The sequence below is a fragment of the Gracilinanus agilis genome, chromosome 1 (assembly GCF_016433145.1).
Source record: "Gracilinanus agilis isolate LMUSP501 chromosome 1, AgileGrace, whole genome shotgun sequence".
In the NCBI taxonomy this organism is placed as follows: domain Eukaryota; kingdom Metazoa; phylum Chordata; class Mammalia; order Didelphimorphia; family Didelphidae; genus Gracilinanus; species Gracilinanus agilis.
Window position 1 is genome coordinate 142,001,074 of NC_058130.1, and position 13,069 is coordinate 142,014,142.

General features: G+C 42.8%; 1 protein-coding gene across 1 annotated transcript in view; it reads right to left on the reverse strand.

Annotated features, from left to right (window-relative positions):
- Nucleotides 1-2,868: 2,868 nt before the first annotated feature.
- The window catches only part of FAM234A (family with sequence similarity 234 member A), a 58,990-nt gene continuing 48,789 nt past the window's right edge, over nt 2,869-13,069 (reverse strand). Inside the window, exons 7-12 of the mRNA XM_044657632.1 lie at nt 12,568-12,700; nt 9,595-9,729; nt 8,576-8,651; nt 4,782-4,937; nt 4,415-4,517; nt 2,869-4,029 (exon numbers count right to left, since the gene is read on the reverse strand). Coding sequence (XP_044513567.1) covers nt 3,818-4,029; nt 4,415-4,517; nt 4,782-4,937; nt 8,576-8,651; nt 9,595-9,729; nt 12,568-12,700 — 815 coding nt within the window. The 3' untranslated portion in view covers nt 2,869-3,817. The remainder of the gene's footprint in view (nt 4,030-4,414; nt 4,518-4,781; nt 4,938-8,575; nt 8,652-9,594; nt 9,730-12,567; nt 12,701-13,069) is intronic.

A 13,069-nucleotide genomic window follows, 5' to 3' on the forward strand; every position in this document is an offset into this window, starting at 1 on the left:
CTTATCCTTTCAGTGGCTACGGGCAGAAGATACACTGGGAGAGGGAGTTTCCTCAGGTGGAAGTTACTACTCTAAGTGAAATCCAGGATCTAGTCTCAATCCCTGTTGATTAGATTTGCAGGTCTACTGAAAATACATTCTGATTGGTCCTTATTAGGTTGATTTCATCCCTGGCAAGAATTCTTCGCTCCCAAGTTTTAGCCCAGAGCTCAGAAATCCCAAATCCATTTGGGTTGCCAGTGGGTTCTCTTTCTAAAGCTCTCAAGATCTTGCCTTCTTTTGGCAGACCAACAGATAGGTCACTCGTGCCTGCCCCTCGGCTTTTCCCATTCTTGGCTGAGACTCATTAGTCCCCAGCAATGGAGTTTGGTGGTACCATTTGGGCTCATCTATGTCAGGAGAAACAGGTGGTGCCGTCCTTAGCTTTGACAGCTCCACGGCCCGAGAAGCAAGCCAACTTCTCTAGCACCCATGGCTGGGATCGTCAACCCACCCTGGTGGTGCAGGCCTTAAGGTTTGGTCTGCTGATTTCCACTGGAACCTAAAAAAAATCTCTGTGCCTCTTTTTATGTTTAAAAAGTCATCCCGATCCAAAGAATAGGAAGCCTGCGTGGTCCAAGGCCAAGGGGGGGGCCTCCTTCATCCTCACCTCTGGCAGGAATCGGACAGAGATGACTTTTACAGCCTGCTGACACTTGGCCTTGAGGCGCTAACAAGGGAAACCCCTGTAAAGTGCCAAGAGCCTAGGATGGGTGATGGGACGAGGGCAATCCTAAGGGGGTGGATGGGACATGACACACAAGTTGGGGGTGTAGGCAAGGCATGGCATGGGGTCCCTGAAAAGTAAAAAAAAATCACCGCTATAGGCCAACTTCTTCCCTATCCAGCATTTACTCAGAGATTGCAAGATACTATAGCTTTAATTCAGGCAAAAATTAAAGCCAAGAAAGCCCAGAGTTCCTACCAGTAGTTTAAAGAGTGGTTGGCTGATAGGCAAGACCTAATCCCTCTCTTCCCCACATCTATCCTATGGATGTGTTTTGAGAGTTTTTGCAGGCACATCTTCCTCCCATTCCTCTAGGCAAGATTACAGCTTATCTACATTTTACAGAGGAAGAAACTAAGGCTGAGGGGGGATGTGGCTTGTCCAAGACCATACCACTATTAAGGGTTGGAAGTCAGAGATCTTTTTATCGCATCGGCCTGCCTCATACGTGAAGGCCACTTAAAAGCTCTGGAGTGTGTAGAGACGTATGTCTGCCCAACTTCCCCCTATGGGTTTCTGTCTTTTGGCTGCCTTGCTACCGTCTCAAATTGTTCCAATTTCTCACATCTTTGTTCTAAGGGGTTCACTACTGTGGTGTGACTGGACACCATCTCCTCCAGGAGCCTTCAGCCTCCTTGCTCAGTAAGAAGGGGAGTGCCTCAAGGCAGCTCTGGCCTGGCTGAAGCTGGCAAAGGCTAATCACGTCTTCAGCGGAGGGAGTGGGTTGATGAGACACAACTGGACGAGGGATTTGCTTCTCCATCCATGTGGCAGCAAACAGTTAATGGTTATTCCCCTGGGTTTGCCTTCCTACATCTTAAAGGGCCAGAACCCAGAGAGAAATCAAGGGATTCACCCAGATCCTGTTAAGATTTCAGATAGACTCCACAGTGGTGCCTGTCTCTAGTAAAGCCAACAACAGTGCGAGCCTGGGCCTGTATCTTTAGGCCTGTCCCAATGTAAAACACTCCCAGAAAGGTCTGCCAACTAACCCAGGCTATTAATAGGTCTCCATCGTATTTACAACACACTCTGCACACAGATAGCTTTTACAAACAATGCAAAAACATTTATTGAAAAAGTCCAGTGGAGATTGCAGGGTTCAAATGAATTTGTATTATGTTATAAAGGTGAAACTCCATGATCCATGAGCCTGAAAAGGGTTTAAGATCAACAAGGCACCAAAATAAATCCTTCGTTATAGAAGTCACCCAGCACGGGGGAAAATGTTGTCCCAAACCTCACAGCAGAAGTGGTGATGCGGCCCTGAGATGGGGTCACAGGCGGGTATTAAACAGAAGTGCAGCTTGGAAGGTCCTGGCTTCGATGTTTCTGATTTCAGCTGGCAGCCCAGTTCATATTGATTCCATGAGGGAGAATAGCCCAAGAGTAAAACACCCCACAAGCCCATTTTTTCTTATTGATGCTGGTGTAAAGAATTTCCCCCAGAGGGTGTGTTATCTCTGCTGGTGATGTTTAGGACTTTATGGCACAAGGATCCAATGCACATTGTTTTAAAAACACCACATCCTAGGAGCATCTGGCCTCCCGTCCACTCACAGCCACCCAAAGAGACTCATCAACTTCTGCTCATCAGAATGCTGCTGGGAACAGTGTTGTCTCTCCCAAACTACAGCTAGAGAGTTCTTGAAGCCTAGCTTCTCCCAGGGACTGAGTCAAAGGAGTTCCTATAGGCCAACATCACTACTGGGCCAAACTAAAGAAAGCTTCCTGAATTAGGATCTGGCAAAGAAGTCAAAGCAGCAGCCATCAGGATACCCCCGGGGTCCAGTGTCCCCCTGAAGGCCAGTACAGTCTAAGTGGCTGAAGACAGGAGAAAGGGCCAGGTAGACAGTATCTCTGTTGACATCTACTCAGTGCAGCATAGATGTTAGGATCTTAATCAAAAATAGGATCTTAATCAAAAATAGATGCTGTAGGGGCAGCTGGGTAGCTCAGTGGAGTGAGAGTCAGGCCTAGAGACAGGAGGTCCTAGGTTCAAACCCGGCCTCAGCCACTTCCCAGCTGTGTGACCCTGGGCAAGTCACTTGACCCCCATTGCCCACCCTTACCACTCTTCCACCTATGAGACAATACACCGAAGTTAAGGGTCTAAAAAAAAAAAAGAATAAAGACTTCTTAAAAAAAAATAGATGCTGCTGTCAGACCAGGAACAAGTGTTTCCACAGCAAGTCTAGTAAGGCTAGAAGAGGGATGATCTGAAGTCCCAGATTATGATCTGCTTCAGAAATTCCCGAAGGCTTCAGCATCTCAGAGTCAATCCCCAAACCCAACCCCAGCTCCCTTATTTCCTTCCTCAGGAACCTTGGGGGCTTCCTTGAACTTGGCTAGATGAAGATGCTCCTTAACCCAGAAAGAGTTATCACCAAGAAAGTGTCCCATCCCTCTTACACACTAACTTGGCAGTCTCAGAGCCCATTATGTCTTCAAGGAGGAAAGAGAAAATCTCAGAAGAAATGAAATAAGCTGGCCCTACAGTAAAGTGAATGGCCTCATGTTTAACTTGGAGGGGAAAGGGTAGGCAGGACCTCCTAAGACTATTTCTAGAGAAACTTTGGCCATGGCTGTGAACACGAGAGACCATGGAGGGAGAATCTGTTTGGAATTCAGTTAGGTTCCACATACTAAGCCTCACAGAGAATCACAAGGGGAAAAATCCCCCTCCCCCCTTCAGAAATGCCCAGGGCAAAGGAGTGAAGCCACACAGAGAAAGTGGGGTTAGAGGCTAGAAGAGATGTAATATAACTTCCCTTGAGTTACCTTTTCTAATTGTTCCTTACAAAATGCCAATCAAAACTCTTGAGTCTCAGAATAAGGCACCTGGAGAGAGACTTGGGTCAAATGACTCCAATTCTGTCTCAGCAAGAGTAGGAAACTGTGCTTCTGGCCTTTGTACAAGATAGGTCAGTTTGGAGACTATGTGAAAAGTAGAGTTTTCTTGGATTTTTAATTTCTTCAGTTGGTTTCTTAGGGAGAAAGGACAAAAAAAAATGAAGGGGGAAAAAAACAGAAACCCTCTGACTGATGAGTTCATTTTTCCCTCCTGTATCTCAGCTCATAAAACCGGTCCTTAATGGTCTGGTCACTGTCAGGCTTTGCCTTTATCAGCCAGATCACTTTACTATTTAGGATGTTTTCCTTCACCTTTTGCTTTGATAAAGACACCTGTCCAGGCTGGTCTTGATTCGTAGGCCCAGTCAGCAACACATAAGAGGCATGGTGATTCTCCTCAAATATCACCACTGCAGGGGAGACAAAAGGGGGCCCTTGAATATCAACCTTCCCCCTGACCATGTACCAAAAGACCTATGTTTTCCCTCAGAAAAGCTCACCCTCCCAGGCTGCTCCCAAATAAAACCAAAGAGGATGAGGCAGCTAGATGGCGCAGTGGATAGAGAGTCAGGCCTAGAGACAGGAAGTCCTGAGTTCAAATATGGCCTCAGACACTTCCTAGTTATGAGACCCCTAATAGTCCTTACTGCTCTTCTGCTTTGGAATCAATACTTAGTATCCATTTTAAGATATAAGATAAGGGCTTAAGAAAATAAACCACTCCCCTTCCCCCCCAAAAAAAAACCCAAAAGGGAGATGAGCATCCAGGTTCCTCAAGCCAGAATTTCCACTTACCATCAAAGGCCACAATGTTTTGGGTAAAGTTGGCAATTTCCAAAAGACTGTCCGGCAAAGTGGGGTGAAACATATACACGTTTTGCTGGAAGTCGACAGTTTCCTACAGAGAACAAAAACCATGAATAGTTAATGTACTTGGAGTACATCTTGGTGCACTCGGGACTTCTGGGCACTTGCCATTAGCAAACATTCTTTAGCCATCTCTCGTGGCCTATGTCTCCCCCAAGGGATCAAATAATTTTGTTGGAAGGAATCTTAGGAATCATTAACTCTTGAATTCTGCAGAAAAAGGAAGAGGCCAAGTTGGGATTTGAACCCAGGCTCTGACCCAAAAGCCAAGGTTCAGTATGGTGTCGCTGCATACCGTCTGGTTGGGGCCAGTCACTTTACTACTGCCCCAGAAGAAGAAGACAGAACGTCGGTCTGCTGTCTGCATGGTGGCTGTCTTTGGACTCCTTGGCATTAAGCTCAGGGGCAGGCTCCAAAGGAGGACTCCCGAGGCGATGTCCACAATCGAGATCTGAGGGAGGAGAGAGCCATGTTGGGGAAAGTGCCTACACAAGAGAATGGGAGGCAGTGTGGGGGGCTCAAGATGCAGCTGCCAGCTGACCTGCACTTTGGGCTTTTACTGGCCTGTCACAATGACTGCCCCTCTGGAGCTGTTTACAACAATGAAGCCCTACATGGTAGAGACCACATTTCCTTCTATCTATCTAGTAAGTGTCTGTGGAAGAAGATGGAAGGGTTGGATGATGATGATGATGATGATGATGATGATGCCTACTATGTGCCGAGCACAGTAGTAAATGTTTTGCAAACATTATCTCATTTAAACCCTAGAAAAAAGGTGATATTATCTCCATCTTACAGTTAAGAAAATTGACATTAAGTGACTTGCCCAAAATCTAGGAAGTGTCTGAGGCTAGATTTGAACACAAGCTTCTAGGACTCTAGGGCTCTGTTCCTGAGCCACAGAGCTAGCTGCTTGCCACAAGAGAAGACATGGCTCCCTGCACTCAAGCAGTTTACACAAAAGACAAAAAGTAACATGTAAGTGAATCCTAGGGACAAGTGAACCTGTGATTCCCTCCATCAACGCAGGTTGGTGCCTTCTCTGCAGCAGTCTAAGAGAGCTGCTTGAGTACTACAGAAAAGTTAAATGATTTCCCAAGGCCACACTTTCGTTTATATCATGAGTGGGACCTGAACTGAGGTATTCCTGGTTCTGGGGCCAAACTTTCTATCTGCTACACTAAGATGCCTTTCAGTGAGGTAGTGAATTAGAGAGTGGGAGCAAAGTTCTACATGGGGGCCAAGAGGGTATAAGGTTGTTGCTTAAAGAAGAGAGGAGAGAGGGGATGGGAAAGAGGAGACAGAGACTTCCTGGAAAAAAGTGGGCTTTATATGATGAATAGGAATTCAAAAGGAAGCTAAGAGGAAAAGGGCATTCTGGGCAAAAACTAGGCAGAGTAAGGCAAAGGTTGTGTTTAGAGAGCCAACTCTAAAGAGCAGTGGTATGAACAGTTGTGCCCAATTATCAAGGACCAGGCAAAGGAGGTTGTCTTATGCAACAGGCAACAGAGAACCACCAAAGGCTTTTTGAAGAATCCCAGCCTCTCCTCTGAACTTTAGCCCTGCATCACCAGTGGCCTATTGGAAGTTCCAAACTGTACATCCTGCAGACATTTCAAAGTCAATATGGCCACAGCTGACCTGGAGGCAGGAAGACCTGGGGTTAGATCCCATCTCAGACACATTAGCTATATGACTCTAGGCAAGTTATTTTGCCTCTGATTCCTCATTTACAAAATGATGATGAAATCAGTAAACTATCTTCCCAAAGTTACGAGGATAAAATGAGATATTTGTAAAGTACTTTGTAAACTTTAAAGCACTGTATAAATGCTACTTTTTATTATTCATCACTTCCCTACTACTTCTAGGATCAAATATGAAATCTTCTGTTTGGCTTGTAAAGCCTTTCATCACCTAGCCCTTCTCCACTTTCCACAACCTCTATGATTAATGGCGCCAGCCATCTTGCCATTCCTCTCCCAACTCCAGACATCTTACTGGCTATTTCCCTTCCTCATCCCCATCTCCTGGATTCCCTGAAGTTTCAGCTAAAATCCCACCTCTTCCCCATTTCTATGGAAAGCACCATGATTCCTCTAGTCTCCCAGAGCCATAACCTTGGTGTTACCCTTGACTCCTCACCTGACATATACAATCAGTTGCCAAATCTTGTCTTTTCTACCTCCCCACCATCCCTTCTCTCTATTCACACAATATCACCTTATTTCAGGTTGCTTACCTTGATGATTATAACAGCTTCCTAATTTGGTCTTTCTAATTCAAGTCTCTCCTCCAATCTAGTTTACATACTGCTATCTAATGATTTTCTTTAAGTACAGCCCTGACTGCCTCACTACCCTACTCAACTAATTTCAGTAGCTCCCTACTGTTTCCAGAAGCAGGTACAGCAGGTACAGACACCTCTGTTTAGCTTGAAAGGCTTTTCACAACCTGGCTTAGACCTAATTTTCCAGGCTCATCAAACATCATTCCCTATCTTGCTCTCTGTGATGCAGCCAAATGGTTCCTTTTCCTGGCACCTCCCATGGCATGAACTTCTGCTGTCTGCATACCTTTGCTCTGGCTCACTCCATACCTGGAACACACTCTATCACCTCACAGAACTGCTCTCTTCACTCAAGAGGGAACTATCTGAAAGTAATATCACTAAATCACTAAACCAGTGATTCCCAAAGTGGGCGCCACTGTCCCCTGGTGGGTGTTGCAGCAATCCATGGGGTAGTGATGGCCACAGGTGCATTTATCTTTCCTATTAATTGCTATTAAAATTTTTTAAAATTTATTTCCAGGGGTACCAAGTAATATTTTTTTCTGGAAAGGGGGCAGTAGGCCAAAAAAGTTTGGGAACCACTGCTCTAAACAAAGCCTTTCCCAATTCCCCCAAACTGCTAGTGTCCTCCTCTCCTACCCCTCTGGTACCTAATGACTGTATTTATTCAGTCTACGCTGATATACAGAAGCAGCATGCTGGTAAATGAAGTGCCAACTTCAAAGCCAGGAAGGCCTCGGTTGAGTTCCACCTCTGATGCATGATGTCTGGGTGATGCTGGGCAAATCACTTAGCCTCTCACTGCTCTGGGCACCCTCTAAAACTGTAAGTTTCCAAGAAGTTCTACCATCTGCAATGGTAGAGTTACCAGTAAGCATACAGCTCCAGTTCATGTATCACCATACTTCCATTTTTGTCATCGTTTAGTCGTTTCTGATCCTTCATGACCCTACTTGGGGTTTTCTTGGCAAAGTTCCTGATGTGGTTTGCCATTTCCTTTTCCAGTTCATTTTACAGATGAGGAAACTGAGGCAACAATGGTTAAGTGACTTGCCCAGGGTCACATAGTGTGTACTTATTATTTCCCTTATGAGAATAGATGTGTCCTGTGAGCAGATATTGTTTTATTCTTCACATTCTCAGTGTCTAGTAGAGTATCTGGCCCATAGTTGGTGTGTTGGTGTTTAATAAACACTTGTTGGCTGACTGACTGATCCAGCAATGTTCCTTCAACTAGGCCAGATGCTGTCCCCACCCCAAGAGAGGTGAGATCTCCTTGGTTAGCCCTGAATTAGATCCCACATAAACCACAGCCAGGAAAGGACTTGAAGTAATGTTCTCACAGAAGCCTGAGAGAGAGACCATATGGCACTTGCCAGCCAAGGACATTTTTGTCACTTAGCCCTTTAATTTCTTCAATTTGGCAACATGAAAGGCAGAAAACCCCCTTCACCACCTGACCTTCATGGATCTGCCAATGCTAATTTGGCAGCACCAAGAGTTACTGAGACACACTGAGCCACCCACAAGAAAGTATTTTCAACAGAGGTGACCATCTCTCTGCCCCTCTTTATGCTCATCCCAAGAGGCCAGACACCACAAATCCTACCTTCCCTGACCCTGGGTCTCCAGCTTTTTGCTCTTTCTGTCTAGTACCTTCCTCCCTTCATCTCCCAGGCCCCTTCTTATTCCTTATCCAAGGAATATACTGGGTCCAAGCACACTAGCTGCCCAGACTTATCTGCTTCAAGCTTCAAGGAAAGACAGAACTGAGCAAAGGAGTTCGTTCAAACCTTTCTTTGGACATCAGTTCCATTTTCAAGGACTATAGCAAGTGCATCTGGTTTGTAGTAGCCAAGGACTGGTTTTCTGGAAGGATAAAAAAAGGTAGGTCAAAATGGAGATTCCTAAAGAAATTTTAGTTAGTTACACTAGAATAATTAACATTCCAGGGAACTAGCAGAGCAGTACATAAACAACGATTCTAAACAAACTCAATGAATGTCAGAGCTTTCCTTGCCCCTGAGAGAGATAGTGTAAAGCTCTTCATTTCCAAGCAAAATTCTTCCTTCCAGTTAAGAGAAGAGGCTGGCAAACGTAGCATAGAATTATGCTCAGCCTCTAGGCTGCAGCAGATTTTTTAAATTTTTCTTTATTTTTATTTTTTAATTTAATTTTTCAAAAAATTTTCAAGTATTAAGAATTTTTAATATCCTAGGCAGCAGCAGATTTAAAAGATGGTAGTGTCCCTCTTTCCACACTGAACAGCATAGGCTAATGGAAAAAGTCAGTGGTTCAAAAGTCCTGCCAGCTATGTGACCTACAGCCTATCATTTAATCTCAACAAGTCTGTTGCTCATCTATAAAATGAAAGAACATCTTATAATAAGACTGTTCAGATAATTTACCTAAAGATGTTTGTAAATGGAAGTCTACATAAGGTTTCTTCCTCTTCTTAATAAACTGTCTCTCTCTCTCTCTCCCTCCAGGAAGGAAGGAAACAAGCATTTACCGAGTGCTTACTACGTACCAGGCACTGCTCAAATCTTTAAAATTATCTTGTGTGGTTCTCACAATAACTCGAGGAGGTGAGTGCTATCATCACCATCAAAGGAAAAGAAGGTATACAGAGGTTGCATGGCTTGCCCATGGTCACCCAGCTAGGAGGTGACCAAGGCTGGATTTGAACTTGAGTCTTCCTGTCCCCAGGCCTGGTGCTCTATCTGCTGCCCCAGGATAAAAAGCTATTCCCAATTTTTTGAACAATCTCATACATTGAATAATAGTCCCTTGCTCCAGAGGCCAAGGATACCTCACAACTTCAGATGCATTAAAGGTCCACTTCGTAGTAAGCTTCTGCCCATCAAGCATCTCACATGCATCTGATTTCACAAGGAATATGTCATTCTTGGCAGGAATATTCATTAGGTAGCGGATGGCTCCCGAGCTAAGTACAAAAGCAAGGGAAAGACCAGCAAGACAACTGAGTAAAGGCTTCTGGGGAGAAATAACTAGACTAACATGTTTCCAATACTGACAAAACTGAATAATGAAAAGGAAGGGGTGCTCACACTGGTGAATGGGACTGGCCAATCAGAAACAAGTAGAAATAAGGCTCCTTCAAATTTGTTCCCTCCCTCTGGAGGCAACTGTAAAGTGAGGTAGAATTGTGAATTTTTGGTTCCACAAAACAACTCATTTCTGGATACTTTCTTATTCACTTAGAAAGCAAAACATGCTATTTTAAAATACTTAACATATAATTTAAATTCTTTTAGGATTTAATTTCTCTCTTGGTTAAACTCTTTTCTATGGGGTAGAAAGTTAAATTATCCATGAAAAAGGAGATAATATAAGGCTTGTTTTGAAATTTTTCTGAGACAAGATGAACACCCTATAGAAAGATTCCAATGAATAATGAATTGCATAAGATTGTTTTTAAATCTCTGGTAACCATTTCTTACTGGTGTGATACAAGGGAGAGAATGCTAGATTTGGAGACCCTGATTCTGAAACCTGTCCCAGTGAACTCTGTGACCCTGGGGAAGATCACCAACATGGCTGAATTCCAATTTCTTGACCTGAAAATGTCATCCAGCCAAGTCATTTCCTCTAATTTGGAAGAGAAAAAGAATTTAATTTATATGGAAAACATGGGACTTACCTCCCTCACTATTCTCTATTCTCCTTTCCCTCTTCAACTACTATTTTCAATCAGCAAGCATTTATTGAGAACCTACTTCATATGCCAGGCCCAGCACAGGATCTCATCACATTACTCCACTATTCTAGATCTTTCTGATGTTCAACACTGGACTTTATCCTGCAGACAAATGCTGAACACTATTGGAGGCCTTTCCCATTGCCTTTAACACTTGAGTTCTACTTCCCCTCTTCTATGCTCTCTTACTTCAGTGTCTTTTTTTCTAAGACCTATAATGCTCTCTGTTTCCCCTTCCCCCCTCTTTCATCCCATTTCATAGCATTTTAAAAAAACCTTACCTTCTATCATAGAATTGATACCAGGTATGGTTCCAAGGCAAAAGAGTGATAAGGATTAGGCAATGGGACTTAAGTGACTTGTCCAAGGTGGCACAGGGAGGACATGTCTGAGGCCAGATTTGAACCCAGAATGCCCCATTTTTAGGCCTGGCTCTCAATTCAGTGGGTCACCTAGCCACCCTCTAATTTCATAGCATTTTATACTTCCTCTTAATCATATTAGATTTATAGGGCCATGTCTCATTACGTCCATGATACAGTAAGTTCTTGATCACTGGAAACACATCTTTTTTTATTTCCCTTTGTTTTGTTCCTAGCATTGCATATGGCAGGCATGTGAGAAGGAAATTCCCCTCTCTTTGTTGTGATGTAATCAATCAGAGACCTGAAATTCCCCTCCCTTTGTTTTGATGTAATCCATCAGCATTAACCTTTGAGACGTGCTGGGATAGATAGGAAACTTCCTCCACAGAAAACTGATCTAACAAGCACTACACCCCCACCACCCTCATCTCCTGGCAGTGCCAGGAAAATTAAAGGATTGGTTCTTGAGATGCGACTTGGGAGAGCTAGTGGGTAGAGAAAACTGATTTTGAGCTGAGATCCAGCAACTCTCACACTCTTCTGACTGGAGATTGGACCTGAAGGAGCCTCTGTGGGTGGCAAGTTGGTTTCCATCAGAATGGCATATAGGGTAGTAAGCTATTCAACTCTCTACCTCTTTCCTACATTTCTCCCTCTTAACTATCACTTTGATGTAATAAAGCTACTAAAGCAACTAACAGCCTCATAACTTAATTTTAATTATTACAGGCATTTAGTATTGGCTGAATGTTCCTCTTTAATTCTGTCTCCTGATTTTTATCCCTACTTTTGCTTATTCTTTATTCCTCAAGATTTGAATATAAAACATAACACTAAACTTCTCTTTAAATTGTTTAACATTTTAGCCTTTGTTCTATCATGTTTTCATGTGGGCCTCCGTTTACACCAAAATATAGCAACATTTTTTGTGCTAGCAAAGAAACGAAAACAATGGAAATGCTCATCCACTGGGAAATGGCTAAACAGTCTGTGGTACTTGAAGGTACCATAAAGTAGGACTTCTTAATCTTGAGTCATGGATTTTATCCTTTTGGCAATTCAGTGAAGTCTATGAACCCATTCTCAGAATTATGTTTTTAAATGAATACAATACACTACAAAGATTTCAAGGGAAATTAATTAAATTGAAATATATAATTATCAAAGTATAAAAAATACAAGTTCATGCCCCTCCCCACTTTAAGAACCACTATTGTAATTGAATATGATTATGCTGTAAGAAAAAATGATTATGATGACTCTAAAGAAGACTTATGTAAACTGGTAAGAAAAAGAAAGAACAACAAAAACCAACACTGAATGTTATGGAACTAAAGCCCAAGCCTGACCCTCAAGGCCTATGAAGAAGCACGTCTTTCTTTGCAGAGGAAAAGACTTGGAATGTAGAAAACTTTATAATGTCATATTTTGTCAATGTGCTAGCTAGTTTTGCCCAATTGTTCCTTCCCTTTTTTAACCAGTTAAAAGGGATGGCTATTTGGGAATGTGAAGGGAAAGGATATATTGAGAAATAAAGGTGACATAAAATTAAAGCTGCCAGCAAAAAATTATTTAAAAAAAAAAACACTGGCACAAGTCAATTTCTCTCTTTAGCAAAGATTCCCCCTCCTCCTCTGCAGACATGAATATCAACCATACTATGAAGATGTAAAAAAATATGACTTCATATAAAACAAACCTGTGAAAAGGAGGCATTCTATGGGTAACATTATCAATTATTTTCTTCATATAAGGATCTTCCTCAAATATACTTCTTTTTCCAGTCATTTCCTCATAAAGTTCCTTTAGAGAATATCCGTAGAGGGAAGAAGCTGCACAAGACAAAAAAGATTAAAAGGTTTGGGTCTAAGTAGTAGCTTACAGGATCCTGGGCTAAAGAATGCCAATCTTCTATCTAAGCTTGAGCACCAAAATCTTAAGGGTTTCTGGACTGGGAAGCATTAGATGTATTGGACAATATGGAATAGTGAAAATAACCTGGACTTGGGAATCAGAAAGCCTGGGCTGTAGTCAGGGCTTTTATACTTGTTAAAAATGTGATAATGAGTAATTCATTTTTCCTCTGAGTCAATTTCTTCCTCTTTAAAATGGGGATAGTAACCCCTTTTGATGGGCTACTGTAATAAAAGTGTTCTGTTTTAATAGGAACTATTATTATCTCTCCAAAAGTCTTTGACGAA